General features: G+C 43.1%; 1 protein-coding gene across 15 annotated transcripts in view; it reads left to right on the plus strand.

Moving 5' to 3' along the window:
• The window catches only part of PPP2R2B (protein phosphatase 2 regulatory subunit Bbeta), a 500,674-nt gene that overhangs the window by 432,656 nt on the left and 52,561 nt on the right, over nucleotides 1-15,457 (plus strand). For all 15 annotated transcript variants that reach the window (XM_055285753.1, XM_055285747.2, XM_055285749.2 and 12 more), the window contains one exon: nucleotides 8,328-8,505. In XM_055285753.1, the coding sequence (XP_055141728.1) occupies nucleotides 8,328-8,505 (178 nt within the window). The remainder of the gene's footprint in view (nucleotides 1-8,327; nucleotides 8,506-15,457) is intronic.

Below are 15,457 nucleotides of genomic sequence, written 5' to 3' on the forward strand. Positions count from 1 at the left end.
AAGGCAAGGTGATAAATTTGAAGGGAGGCTGGAATCTGGAATTTCCAAGCCCCTCTAAGAGATTTACCATCTAGTGCCTCAAGATAGGATAACATATTCACCCTCAGATTCTCCACTGGGCCTCAAACCTGTGGTCCCAGAGCACCAGGGTCAGGGTTTTCTTATACCTAGGATGAGGTGGACACCCAGGACTTCTGCTGTCATCTTTGTCTTTTCTACATCAAACAGTCTTCCCAGAAGGGGTGGCTTGAGTAAGAAGAAGGAGGGGGTTACATATTGCCTACCTCCCGTAAGCTTCTCAAGGATACTCTGTGTGGCAACTTCTCAGCATGTAGTAGATGCTCAATAAATGTTTGTTGAAGGCTTTATCTGGGGCCAGTGTGTGGTTATAACCTTCCTATGTGCACTTCCTAACTGATGATATAGAACCCACCAAACCCCATGACCTTGATATATACTGTCAGTCTAAATGTAATCTCAATTATTTGGAGAGGGGAATGGGGAGCATCTGTTGAACACTAACAAGGAGATATGGAGCAAGTGTGGATTTAATTGATAGCAATTTTTTCAAAAGACCCCATAATGTTGATTATGTTGTACGTATCATAATGAGCTGGGGATGGGGGTGTCTATGGGGCCTTGATTAAAAGTATCGTGCAAATGTCCCTCTCAGAAGTGTTTATGAATTGCGCAGTACACCTTAGTAAGATTCAGGATAAGTTAAGGTACATTTTCTATATCTTTCTTTTGCAAAAGTAAGGAGAACCTACCCTGTGGGTACTCCTGAGATCTGATTTTAGGAAGGAGAACGTGGATGCTCCTTCCATAACATAATTTACCTATGCTTGTACGTAACAAGCAATGGTATTCAAAGGTTTGTCTGTTCACCTTAATGAGATTTGACCTAGAGTTATTGAACAGCTAAAATCCATCCACATCCTACAGACAGACATCTCTCTTTTCTTCCTTCTCCATGACTTCATCTTTTCTGTTCTTTATCTCCTATCTGGCCTTCTCTTCTCTGTTCTCTGAGTCTTGTCTTGAATCTGTCAATTTACTGGGCTGCTCGAGGTTGCCATGGTAAACACAGCTGTTGTTTTTTCTCTGTGAAAAACTCCTCTCATGAAGGCACATTGAGGGGAGTCCTCCCCATGGCCTCCCCTTGCTGTGCCTTTTCACAGATGTTTGTTAAAGTGGAGGCTTCAGGGGCTTCCTGTTTTCTAGGGCTCTACTCTGCTTTAATTGCGTGTCTCTGAAGCAAGGCACCGTGACCCACCAACCCCCACTTAGGTGTCATGGAAGATTGTGAAGAATCACTGGTGTGATCACCAAATAAGCCAAATGACAGCAACATTCATTTTGTTAGTAAATGGGTTCTGGGAATTGAAAGATGATCTGGTATTTCCCAAGAGGAGAGGCAGGAAAGATAATAAGAACCTGGGGGAGGAAGACTCAAAGCGGGTGAGCAGAGACAGAAGGAATGGTGAGGGAGGATAGAGTCCCGTGTCAGGCAGCTACTCACAGGTAGCCACTCACACCTCCCTGAGCTTTCCTCACCCGCACAGTGAAGGCGGTGATCCGGCCCTGACTACTGATCCAACATCTTCTCCAACTGCCATGCTTCCTTACTCACTCCTCTCCAGCCATAAAAGCTCTTTGCTGACAGGTACATGGCATGTGCCTGTAGTCAGCTACTCAGGAGGCTGAGGCAGGAAGATCACTGGAGCCTAGGAGTCCTGAGCTGTAGTGCCCTGTGCTGATAGGAAGTCCACACTAAGTTCACATTAATATGGTGACCTCCCGGGAGTGAGGGACCACCAGGCTGCCTAAGGAGGGGTTAACCTGCCCAGGTCAGAAACAGAACAAGTGAAAACTCCCATATTGATCAGTAGTGGGATCGTGCCTGTGAATCACCACTGCACTCCAGCCTGGGCAACATAGCAAGACCCCATTTCTTATTTAAAAAAAAAAAAAAAGCTCTTTGCTGTTGTTCCTCCTGTACTCTAAGCACACTCCAACCTCAGTGCCTTTGCATTGCCTGTTCCCCCCTGGCTGGAATGCTCTTCCCCACAGAGCTGCGTGGCTCCCTCTCTCACTTCATTCAGGTCTCTGTTCGTACACCACTCCCTCAGAGAGGCCTTCTGTGACCACCCCACCTCAAACAGCACACCTCCCACTTGCTAGCCCCTTACCCAACTCAGGTTTTCCTCATGTACACATACACACAAGAATTTATGCCCCACGGAGAGTTCACTGTTGTGGCAATGGCCCCTAGAACATGTCTGCTATTGAGGAGGGATTTAATAAGTATTTGTTGAATGAATAACTAAATCACGGACCTCACCCCAGAAGCACAGTCACCCATCTGTATGTGTATACTTTGCTGTCTCTCCTCTGAGTCTGCACACTGCTGGTCCCTCTGACTGAAGCCCAGTTCCCTCCCCTCCCCACCCCCCACCTCTCTTTGGGGACCTCCCACTCACCCTTCAAGCCCTGCCTAGCTTGGTAGTCTTCTCCTTTCTGAGGTCTGCCTTGGGATCCCCAGGCAGGACCCCTTTGGCTCATACTTCCTGGGCAGTGCCTGATGACCTCCATGGCAGCGTGATCGCCCTCGCTGAAAGGTCTGTTTACTTGTCTCCCTCCCAAGCATCTGAGTGTGCCTTAAGCGACTAAGGGCATAGACTCCTGAGTCAAGGAGTGGCAGGAGTGCCAGGCCTGAGTACTCGCCCTGCCTCAGACTCACTGTGAGCCTTCAGACAACTTCACCTTTCTGCCTCAGCTTCCTCATCTGTGCAACAGGGGTTGTAACATCTACCAAGTTAATCATAGGATAGCGATGAAAATTCACTGAGGAACTGCTGAAGTGTTTAAAACACTCTAAGCAGTCAGCTGGGTAAGAGGATAGACTGGAGGCTGTGCGATTTGAGGTGGCATGGTCATGGAAGGCCTCCCTGAGGGGGTGACATTTGAGCAGGGCCTGATTGAAGTGAGGGGGGAAGCTGTGCCACTCTCTAGGCGGAAGAGCTTCCCAGGAATATTACAACTGAAATATATCTCTGTAAGCTTTATTGCAGATTAGATTCAGGCCGCTCTTTTGGGCTTGGGACATTATTTGGTTGATATTCTAATGTAATACTGGGCGTCCAGGCAAGACACAGGGCTGGGATGCACGTCCTTTGAAAGCAACCTAGGAGAATGAGCTGAAACTCAACCAGGGTCAGAGAGGAGGGTGAAGCACCTGAATCGGGAGACATCACTGAATTCCAGCTGCTCAACACAGAACCACCTGCAGATAGGCCAAGGACTGACCACTCAGGGGGCCAAGGACTGACCGCTGTTCACGCAGCACATCTCTTGTCTCCGCATTGATCCTAGCCCCATCTACGACTCTGCTGAGATGGCTCAGACAAGGTTTGAACTGAGTTAAGACGTCCTGGCCTGATCTGAATTTTGTCTGGCTCTACTTCTGTCATTTGGCAAAAGGGCGTTCCGGTCCTGTGGAGGGTGGCTCAGGCAGATGGTGTGTGGGAGCAGAAGTCTGGGACAGGAAGCAGAGACCTAGGCTGTGCAAGCAACCCTGGAAGGGTGACCATGGACAAGGTGCTTAACCTCTCAGACCTCAATGTCCTCATCTGTAGATTTTAAGAACTGCCCTGGCTATTCACTTTCACACTTTGCTTATCCACAGAAATAGTTCTATCAGCATGATGTTATTGAGGATGCAAGCATATAATACCAAGAATAATGAAGGAGGAGAGGCCCTGACACTATGGCCTCCCACTATAAGACTCCCGCCACACACACAGATGATGTCCTAGGAAGAGGATCTAAGGGTCCCTCCGAGCCAAAATGTTCCCTGATTTGATGTCACATCCATACACCACAGAGCCTTTCCAAAGTGTTAGGTTAAACTACATGAGATTGCTGATATTTGACAACTTTCGACTTGCAAACATGGCAGTTTTGTATTTCAGCCTAACAGTGTCATTCACAGTAGTGGCTAGGTGCGCTCATTCAGGAACCAAATTAACTGGCTTCAGATCCCAGCCCCCAGCTTATTCTTTGGGTGACATTGGACTGGACACTCCACCTCCCCCCATCTCCCCTATAAAATGGGGCAAACAGAAGAATCTTCCTTGGAAGTCTGGTTACTGAGGGCGCCGGAGGAGATAACACCTTGGAGTTGGGTGGGGCAGGGAGTCGGGTTCTAAACGCAGTGACTGGCACAGGAAGCTCTCCATGTATGTTTCCAGAGACAGCCTTAACAATTGACTGTGGACCTGACTCAGGGAATAGTGTCCGGATCTCCTTCCTGCCTGGCCTTAAAAGGAGTATGTGGCCAGAGCAGATGAAAAACATAGTCTCAATGTGGTTTCCTAATCGGTCCATCGTGTCCTGCTTGAACCACCAAACTTCCCTCTTTCTCCTTGTGAGGGGAGTCACTGGGCATCAGACAAGCCTTTACATAGGCCTGGGACTGATGTTGGAATACCACGAGCGGCATTCAGTTCTCCATCCCCCCGTCTTATCTGGGTGAAGCATTAGATGCTCCACCCCCAGATACCTACACGGAGCCCTTCCCCATTAAGTGGTAGGTACATCATGGAATATGTCAGCCTGAATTAGCAGGCAGGCCCATCACATTAAGCTGAAGCTGTGGTCTGGCACCTCCCACTCTGTAATGCCTCTTGTTCCTGGTTGCATGCTCCCTTCCATGTCGCCACAGCCACAAGAAATCTCTGCAGACAATGCATGGTAACCGAGGAGGCCCGGGGAAGAGTTTAGGAGGAGCCACAGGAAGTCCTGCAGATTCCATTTCTTTTGTGACCCTTGGGGTCCTGCTTTGAGCTCTGGTATCTCTTGATGGCAGAGGAACCAGGTAGCAACCAAAAGTTTCAGGTGGGGAGCTCCTTTGTGACAAACTATAAAAGCATGGCACACATTTCTGAAAGAATAGATGCCCTGTTCAAATACCGTGAACACCTACAACACCTAATTGAGGTTTCTTAACCACCGCACTACTATGAATACCACTACCATTATAACTACCAGTAACACTAGTTATTCCATAAATTCTCCTGACAATTTATGTCACTTTCAGAGCATTTATCGTGCCCACCTTGTATGATATTTCAATGTGATGTGGTGCAGTGGAAAGAACACTCACTTTCCAGTCCCTGAATTAAACCTAGCTATGCTTCCTATAGCTGGGCAACCCTGGGCCAGTGACTTAGCCTCTCTCTGCCTCAGTTTTCTCTTTGTATGAGTACCTATTTCACAGAGCTTTTGAAAGAATTACCTGAGATTATGTATGAAGAATGCTTGACACAGAGAAAATGCTCAATAAATATTTCGGTGTAGTTTCTGAGAGCAAAGTCACTTTTTTATCCATCACAATGCCTTAACTCAGGCATGCCCTTAATTGATGTCCAAAAGTGTATGATCTTCCCTTTAAAAATTCTACCTCATTCGTCCTCTAACTTATTTTCCATTGTACATCTGGACTGATCTAATCAAAACCTGGATTTGATTATGCCACAATCATTGCAAATCCTTTCATTTTTTTTCCCTATTCACTTGGAATAATGGCAAAACTTTTTGGGGGGGTGTTGCCTCCTACCTACCCTGTCACCTCATCTCCCACAATAGCTCCTATCACTACTTCTGTCTCAACTACAGTGACCTATCAGTTTTTCACTCTTGCCTTGTTCACCTCTACCATGGGACCTTTGTACATCCCTCAGACACATTCTCCCTTCCAATCCCCTCCTGGCCTGGTTAAATCCCTACCCATCTTTCACATTCCAACACATACATTCTCAGGGAAGCCTCTTCAGTTCTCCCTGAGCAGGTTAAATCCCTCTTGGCAGTATATCCTCTCTTTTGCGCACCTAGCCCTTTTAATTATGTCTATCTCCCCTGACGAGAACAGGTATATGATGCCAGGACCTGTGTCTGGTTCTGCTCACCAGTTGAACACCCCAGGACTTTGTGTGACACTCAGTAAATATTGTTGAAAGAGTGGATAGGAGGATGCATTGGAGGTCAGATCATCTCAACAAAACCCCAAACCACCCTTTGCGATAGTGAGGGCACAGGGAGCATGGTCACTGTTTTGCAGACAGTGCAATTGAGCTCAAGCTTAGGAGGAGCAGGTTAGTTGCCCAGACCTCATAGCCTATTGGTTAGTGGTGAATCTGATCAGAACCCTGGTCTCCCATTCCCTGCCACACACAATCTGTAGGGCCCTTATCCATAATTGGGATGGGGGACCACAAAGACCTTCCCTCCCTTTCCTAGTATTCAGAGGACCCCTGACCCTTCTACAGCCACACCTCAAGTCACCTCTGGTTTCTGGGTTATCAAGTACCACATCTGTCTAGAATTCTATGTTTCCTCTCTGAATCATTGATTTGATTTAAAAACTTCCTTATAATGTGGAGAAATAGGAACACTTTTACACTGTTGGTGGGACTGTAAACTAGTTCAACCATTGTGGAAGTCAGTGTGGCAATTCCTCAGGGATCTAGAACTAGAAATACCATTTGACCCAGCCATCCCATTACTGGATATATACCCAAAGGACTATAAATCATGCTGCTATAAAGACACATGCACACGTATGTTTATTACGGCACTATTCACAATAGCAAAGACTTGGAACCAACCCAAATGTCCAACAACGATAGACTGGATTAAGAAAATGTGGTACATATACACCACGGAGTACTATGCAGCCATAAAAAATGAGGAGTTTATGTCCTTTGTAGGGACATGGATGAAACTGGAAACCATCATTCTCAGTAAACTATCGCAAGGACAAAAAACCAAACACTGCCTGTTCTCACTCATAGGTGGGAATTGAACAATGAGAACTCATGGACACAGGAAGGGGAACATCACACTCTGGGGACTGTTGTGGGGTGGGGGGAGGGGGGAGGGACAGCATTAGGAGATATACCTAATGCTAAATGACGAGTTAATGGGTGCAGCAAACCAAGATGGCACGTGGATACATATGTAACAAACCTGCACATTGTGCACATGTACCCTAATACCTAAAGTATAATAATAAAATTAAAATAAAATACATTAAAAAAAAAACTTCCTCTTAGGTGAGTTAAAGTCCCTCAAGTCTGAACTGGGAGAATTCTTTTTTCTAAAAGGTTATGTTGGTGAGGTGACTGCACTTCAGAAAATTTAACTTTTGTTTTTCTTCTCCTCGCCACCTGAGTTGAAGCCAGTCCAGCAGTTGAAGTCTTAATCTACCACTTGGTATCAAATCAGTCAGGGCTCAGTTGCAATAAATGATTTGCTTGAAAAGAAAATAGCTTTGATTATTTTTATTATCTTGTTTCTATTAAGGGACCACATCTGTGCTGTGGGGTTTTGTTTGTCTTGGGTGTTTTTTTTAGTTTGTTCGCTCTCAGGCGTTAGTGTTCTTCTTCTCTTTCTTTGTAGCCAGTTCACCCAGAACTCAAAGGAGGAAGAGTGATAGGTCTTTGTTCATGTTTGCCAGAAAGACAGTCATGTGTGGGACACTATTTAGTTGCCGGTTCTCTGATCCACCAGAAAGAAATCATTTAATCATGTATTCTTACTCATTCAACAAATACTTACTGAGAAGTATTTATGTATCAGTAAGGTGACCATATCATTAATGTCCAAACTGGGACAGTTTTGCATGTAAAAGTGGACACTACCTGGTTCTCACTCTAAGACATATATAAACCAAGATTTTCTCAGGTCAATCAGATGTCATTGGGTTCCCTATATATTAGTGGCTGAATTTGGACGATTAGAGTCTTGAGTGATGCTAAAGTTTCCCAAAATGCCCTTAAGGATTAAGGATAAAGCCAGGAAGGGGTGTAGCTTCCAAAGCCATGAGATGAAAAGACATAAAAGATAAATTTAGATTAAAGTTGAACTAGACATTTCTAAAATTTTCCCACAACTCCTTTTTTTAAATAGATTTCATGTTTAAAAAAAAAAAAAATAGAACAATGTCTCTGGAAGGTAATGACTCCACAATGGAAGCCAAGTTCCCCTGAAATGAGGCTACCTGGAGGGGCTTAGAAAAACGTCTAGAATTTATAAAGAATGAAATTTCCCACCAGGGCTAAGGGATGGTGATATCTTTTGAAAGAGGAGGAACAAAACGGAACAAGAACAATGTGTGATTCGTTATTAGCCTCTTCTTTCTCTAACTTGGAGTTTCTTCGATGTGGCTATTATTTTGTGTGTGATAATAAATGACATTAGCATGCACACTCTTTTCCTGTGGAAGATCTTTGGTTCTGAAGTGATTTGTTTCTCTTGCATCCCAGGTGCCTGTCCTGAGACCCATGGACCTGATGGTGGAGGCCACCCCACGAAGAGTATTTGCCAACGCACACACATATCACATCAACTCCATATCCGTCAACAGCGACTATGAAACCTACATGTCCGCTGATGACCTGAGGATTAACCTATGGAACTTTGAAATAACCAATCAAAGTTTTAGTATCCTTTCTTTGTGATCAAGAATCAACTGGCCTGAATTAAGAGTATTCAGGTACGAGTGGGCTGGGGGAAAATATGGAATAGAAATGCAATACCTAGCATTTGCGGAGAACTTGCTCCTTTTAAAATACACTGGCACCTATGAGACTCTTTAGTCGTAACAATAAAGTTAGGGAAATATTGTTATTATAAGTGGGGGGCCAGGGCTAGCTCTGGATTGGGACTCTGAATCAATTCCTTCATACAGAGGCATTTTTATGTCATGAATTAAAATTAGAGGTGATTTTATCAACAATAGGATAAGACCCTAGTTCAGGTTCTTTCTCAGTTAAAGGATTCATAAATCTGTATGGACAGCATGGACCACAGACATACTGGTTTCCATTGTATCATAATAGTAAAAATAATAGTGACTGACATTTATTGAGTTCCAAGCACTTGCAATGGGAACTTTATAGTATTACATTTTTACCTCATTGAAGTATATTATGCATACAGAAAAGCACACGTATTATAATTGTACAGTTTGATGAAATTTCAGAGGTTGAACTCACCTATAACCAGCATTGACGTCCAGAAACAGAACTTTACTAACAATTCTCAAGCCCCCATCATGCCTCTTTATATTAATAATTTCTACCCCCAAGGACATATTTGACAAAACAACCCTATAATGTAAGTATCATTATCTCCTGTTAAATTAAAATATAGAAAAGTCGGCCGGCCGCAGTGGCTTACACTTGTAATCCCAGCACTTTGGGAGGCCTAGGTAGGTGGATTGCTTGAGGTCAGGGGTTGAAGACCAGCCTGGCCAAAGTGGCAAAACCCCAACTTTACTAAAAATACAAAAAAGAAATTAGCCAGGCATGGTGGCGGGTGCCTGTAGTCCCAGCTACTTGGAAGGCTGAGGCAGGAGAATCACTTGAATTCAGGAGGCAGAGTCACAGTAAGCCAAGATCATACCACTGCACTCCAGTCTGGGTGAGAGAGCCAGACTCCATCTCAAAAAAATAATAAAAATAAAAAATATATAGAAAAGTAAAAAAAAAAAAAAAATGCTGAATAGCTGGACCAGTATTTTCACCCCCACTTTGTTGACCCTCTACTTCATAGTAAAAATTGGTCATTTATTGAATACCTATCATGTGCTCCATTTCTCACAAACCTGAGGCATGAGATTTATGAGGAATGGCACTGAACAACTCAGGCAACTGAACAATTGACCTAGGTATCAATATGGAGTTTTCTCTTCCACTTACCAGCCTCCCCTACTCTAACTCCATCTATCCATGAGCCCTGCCTCTAAAATATATGTCAAATCAACTCATATATCCCTATCTCTACTCCTACCACCTACACTAGCATAAGCCACTGTTGTCTGTCACCTCTGCACTGCAGTAATCTCATCTGGTCTCCATTCATTCTTGCTCTTTTATACAGTACGGACCCTTCAACATGTAATTCAAATATCATTCCTTCCCTGATAAAAAACATTCCAATAGCTTCCCATTGAGCTCAGAATAAAATCCAAGTTATTTAACTTGGCCTATAAGATTCTGCATGATCTGGAACCTGTCTCCATCTTTGTTATCCAGTCTTGTCACTCTTCTCTAATTCACTTCATTTCAGCCAACTAATCACTATTCTGTTCCTAAGTAAACCTTGTTCTTCCATTCTTTGCATTTGCTGTTCCCTCTTTCCAGAATATTTTGCCCGCAGCATTCACATGGCTAGCTACATGTCACTATTCAGGCCCCAGAGGTACTTTTTCATATTAACTCTTAAGTAGCTACCAATAACTCTCTATCCCTGTTATTGTCGTGGTACTTACCATGATTTGAAATTTTTTTATTTGTGTATTTTTGGTTTCCTCATATTAGGATGTAAATTCTACAAGAGCAAGGGCCTTGTATGAACTATTGCTGTATTCCAGTATGTGGAACACTCTGACACACAGAAAATTATTGGACATGTCAAGTTCAAAATAATAGTAGGTCATCAAAGTAGCGCTATCCAGTAGACAGTTCATCATAAAATCTAACCGGGAAATTTAATTTTAAGAGTTATAGTAAAGCTCTGAAGGTTAGTTTATAGAATAGACCCCATAATGGCTCAAACAAATAAAAGATTATTTTCCTATGAAGTCTAATATTGATGATCCCCATCAGCAGGCAGCCTCCTCCAATCAGTGATTCAGAAACTCGGGCCTCTTTCATTTGCAGCTCCCCAATGTTACCATGTTTGTAGCAGGACTGTAAAAGGGGAAGGTCATGGAAGATCACAAGTGGGAGATTCCTCTGAGCCATGCCCTAAAAAAGCATTCATTCCATTGGCTAGAATTCAGCCATGTGGCTACCTCTTACTGCAAGGCAGCTTAGGAAATGTAGTCTGGCTGCGTGCCCAGGATAAAAAGACCTGGTTTTGGTACACAGCTAGCTAGTCTCCACCACGGAGAGCACTAAACAGTCTCCAAGAACTTTCAGGGAAGGCACCTTTAATCAGGTAGTGGCAATTATGAGATATATTTGGAGACAATGAGAACTGACCATCAGGACCATGCCTGGCATCTTTTGTTGATCACGGAACAGACTCCACATGCTGTCTGGGCCTGCCTACAAATTTTGCCTGGCAGTGCAGCTGCTAATAGAATGAGTGTGGGTGGTGGTTCCCTTTTTCTCTCTCCATCTATTCCAAGAGCCAGAAATCTGCTCAGGCTCAGCTGGCTGTCACTCTGAGCTTCTGCTTTCCCAGTCTAGGTGACGTGTTTTCTGAATTTTGCCTCTAGGCCTTCAAGGGGGAGGGGAGTTTCTTTAGGCATTTTGGGAGACAGATGCCTTGGGGAGAATGCAAAGGGGAAATATTAATAGCGCAGTTTAGGTTATATTCTGCAGATGTGTGACAGACTGCCAGATGCTGGCATACAAATGAGACCGTGCCATTCACCCTTAAAGCAGCCATATGTAAAATAATCATTGTCATCATGAGAACGATGATAAGTGATATCTATATAGTTCTTTTCAACCAGATCGCCCTAAGCACTGAGCCTCTCATCACTGAAGTATAGCCACCTCTGGGGTAGGAAGCGGCCATCTTTCAAAACAGCCTCAGAAAAATACCAGCCACCAGGCAGGTCTCATTTCCACAATGCCCCTTATTCACAAAGGAGACAGAAGAAACATGGTTCAGGATAGAATAACGTGGGATTCCCAAAGCATAGTGTGGCTACTACTGGGGGTGGTAAGCAATGTGCTTCTAAGCAATACGTAGACTTTTTTTGGTTTTTATATTTATCTATTTAATGAATGTCAAAAAACACAACCATCATATCCTACAATTTCAGATATTCAAAATCTATTTAGATTACAAAGTAAGTGTATGTAAAGTATTAAGTAAATAGTGAGACAAGTGATCTGGAGATATGGTTAGAAAAAAGTCATGACTTCCTGTGACTGGCATTTGGTGTGACTTCGGCATTGTGGTTGAGAACTCAGGCTTCAGAGTCCAACAAGTGATAGAGGTCTCACTCAGCCCTACCACTTTCTGGCTGTATAAGCTTTAACATGTTTCTTAATCTATCCAAGCCTCCATTTCTCATTTTGTTCATCTGTAGAAAGCAGCTCTATCAAAGAGGATTATGAGAATTAAATACACACACACACACATATGCATGCACACATTTAGGGTAGTGACTTGCTAAGCAAATGCTCAGTAAACAGGACTAGCACAGTCATGATAATTATTGAGAGCACAAGGAAACTAGAAAAGTTGAACATTAGAATGGTAGCTTTTATTCTGCTAATTTTATTATCTGGGTTTTTTCAATTCTAGACTCTTCCTTTGGCTCTGCAGTTGGGTGTCCTTTGCAAGATGTTGCCCCCTAGTTACTAGATGTTTGCAGGAACTCTGAGGTCTAGGGCCTTGTGTTTAGCACCAGATCAAAGCAAGGCATCCTAAACCTCATGATATCTGGTCATGAATTCTCTCCCTTCCATCCATAGCCAGTCTGTCCTTGTCTTGTGTAACAGTTTCCCACATAAGCAGTCAAACTTTGGTCTTAATAGGCTAACTACATCAGGACCATAATAACTCATTAATAGATTAGTAGTTTTCTAGGGCAAGAGACAATAGCAATAAATGAAAATTTATATTAAAAGATGTTGCTTCCTTATGAAAACTACGGTATACCTAGAATCCTTTGAACTCTTTTTGCAGGACTAAGAATGAATTGACCTGAGTTCTTACCTTGTCTGACATGGGATCTATTAAATAGGCCCGTATCGAGTAAAAATAAAGACTAGCCCTCAACAGCAATAAACTGAACACCTAGTTTGTGGCAGGCACGAAAATGGGAAAAAACAAATTTGCCACTTTCAGAGTAATGTTCATCAAATACACTGAGTATATAATTATAAGCTGAGATAATTTCTGTGAAGATAGGGAATATGGTTCTATGAATGCATTTTTTAAAATCCTGCTATAGACCAGGGAAGACTTTGCTGAAGAATTAGTTAAGATCTGAAAGAGGAAGAGTATGAACTAACTTGGCAAAGAGGTGTGGAGAGATGTGTTCAGTGTGTACAGAGGTCCTGTGGCCGGAGAGAGTATGACATGTTGGAGGAATTCTAAGGAGGCCACTATTTTTGAAGCCCAGAGAGTGAAGTGGAGCATGGAGTAAGCAAGGATGGGAAGGGTAGCACAAGCCTCACCTTTCAGAAGTCCAGTCTCTGCATATGAGACAGAGGACTCATCTGGGAGAAGCCAACTGGACTCTAGGGATACTTCAACTTTGACCTTGGTCCTAACAACCCTGTACAGTGGCTTCATTTTATTTGGCAACCAAGCTGAGGCCCTGTTAGAGTCAATTCCCTAATTAAGGGACCAGGTAGCCTCAACTCTTGGCTTCCAGGTTCTAGCACTCATTACTACCATGGACAGCAGCTTCCTTTCAATTCAGTGGGATTCTGCCAGGCAGGCTTCCAGGGGAGCTGTGAGGTCTAGTACAAGTTTCTCCCCCATTGTTGCTTCAGTGGCTTTCACCCTGCCCAATACATATTTAATATGACGCCATGTGTCTCTTTGTCAGTCTCCTCATATTGAGCCTAGGAATTGGCAAACACTCCATGAATATTTACACATTGGCTTTTTTTTTAAGCTCTTAAGAGAGGCGTATCCCTTGGAGTCCTCTTTGGAGATTTCCAGTGTCTCATCATCAAGCAACATGTCCTTTCAGCTAATAAGATCTTTATGTTTCATAATCATTGCTTAATATCCAAAGATTAAATTTAGACCATGGAAAGGAAAAAAGACCTCAAAGCAACTTATGTCCCTAAAAGGAAATCAAACTCATCAAACAAATACGCTGTGTTCACACAAAGATATTACTATTTTCTACCTTCAGTATTGGCAGACTTTAAGTGGGATATGAAAAGCCTCAGCTGCTTTTGAATGTGGGTACTTTACCCTGATAAACATAGATTCTGCTCTTCAGCTTGGCCAATGTTTATAATACTCAGCCCTGCAGAAAAGCATCCTACTTGGCTCTCCTATCCTCCATTGGCTTAGACAGGAATTGGGGAAATATGCGTGTCAGTATTAGCAAAATCAGCAGCAATGGGACAGAGGCATATGAAAGTCACCTCACAAAGGCAATGCATATAAACCCTATCCTTGGAGAAATAGGTGCTTCCTTCAGAAGAAGGAATATTCACTCCAGTGTAAAACCACTTAAATTATCTTTTCCATTATCTTGTTTAATAACCAAAATTCTTAGAGGCTGATAGGGTTATATCCATTTATGGGCAAAGAAATGGAAACCCAGAGAGATAAAATGACTTTCCCAAATTCTCTTAGCAAAATAGAGATAGAATCAAAACTGAATCCCAATCTCTGGTCCCCATTTTGTTACAATCACAACGTTTTTCACAATATTATCTCGAACTTCACCCATCGAGTTGAGGTTCCTGGTCTCGCAACTCTCTGACAGATGATTTTAAGCCAGGGAAACTGCTATTTTTTTTAATTTTATTATTATACTTTAGGTTTTAGGGTACATGTGCACAATGTGCAGGTTTGTTACATATGTATCCATGTGCCATGTTGGTTTGCTGCACCCATTAACTCGTCATTTAGCATTAGGTATATCTCCTAATGCTGTCCCTCCCCGCTCCCCCCACCCCACAACAGTCCCTGGAGTGTGATATTCCCCTTCCTGTGTCCATGAGTTGTCATTGTTCAATTCCCACCTATGAGTGAGCACAGGCGGTGTTTGGTTTTTTGTCCTTGCGATAGTTTACTGAGAATGATGGTTTCCAGTTTCATCCATGTCCCTACAAAGGACATGAACTCATCATTTTTTAGGGCTGCATAGTATTCCATGGTGTATATGTGCCACATTTTCTTAATCCAGTCCATCGTTGTTGGACATTTGGGTTGGTTCCAAGTCTTTGCTATTGTGAATAGTGCCGCAATAAACATACGTGTGCATGTATCTTTATAGCAGCATGATTTATAGTCCTTTGGGTATATACCCAGTAATGGGATGGCTGGGTCAAACGGTATTTCTAGTTCTAGATCCCTGAGGAATCGCCACACTGACTTCCACAATGGTTGAACTAGTTTACAGTCCCACCAACAGTGTAAAAGTGTTCCTATTTCTCCACATCCTCTCCAGCACCTGTTGTTTCCTGACTTTTTAATGATGGCCATTCTAACTGGTGTGAGATGGTATCTCATTGTGGTTTTGATTTGCATTTCTCTGATGGCCAGTGATGATGAGCATTTTTTCATGTGTTTTTCGGCTGCATAAATGTCTTCTTTTGAGAAGTGTCTGTTCATATCCTTCGCCCACTTTTTGATGGGGTTGTTTTTTTCTTGTAAATTTGTTTGAGTTCATTGTAGATTCTGGATATTAGCCCTTTGTCAGATGAGTAGGTTGCAAAAATTCTCTCCCATT

This window comes from Symphalangus syndactylus, chromosome 7 (assembly GCF_028878055.3).
Source record: "Symphalangus syndactylus isolate Jambi chromosome 7, NHGRI_mSymSyn1-v2.1_pri, whole genome shotgun sequence".
Lineage (NCBI taxonomy): Eukaryota > Metazoa > Chordata > Mammalia > Primates > Hylobatidae > Symphalangus > Symphalangus syndactylus.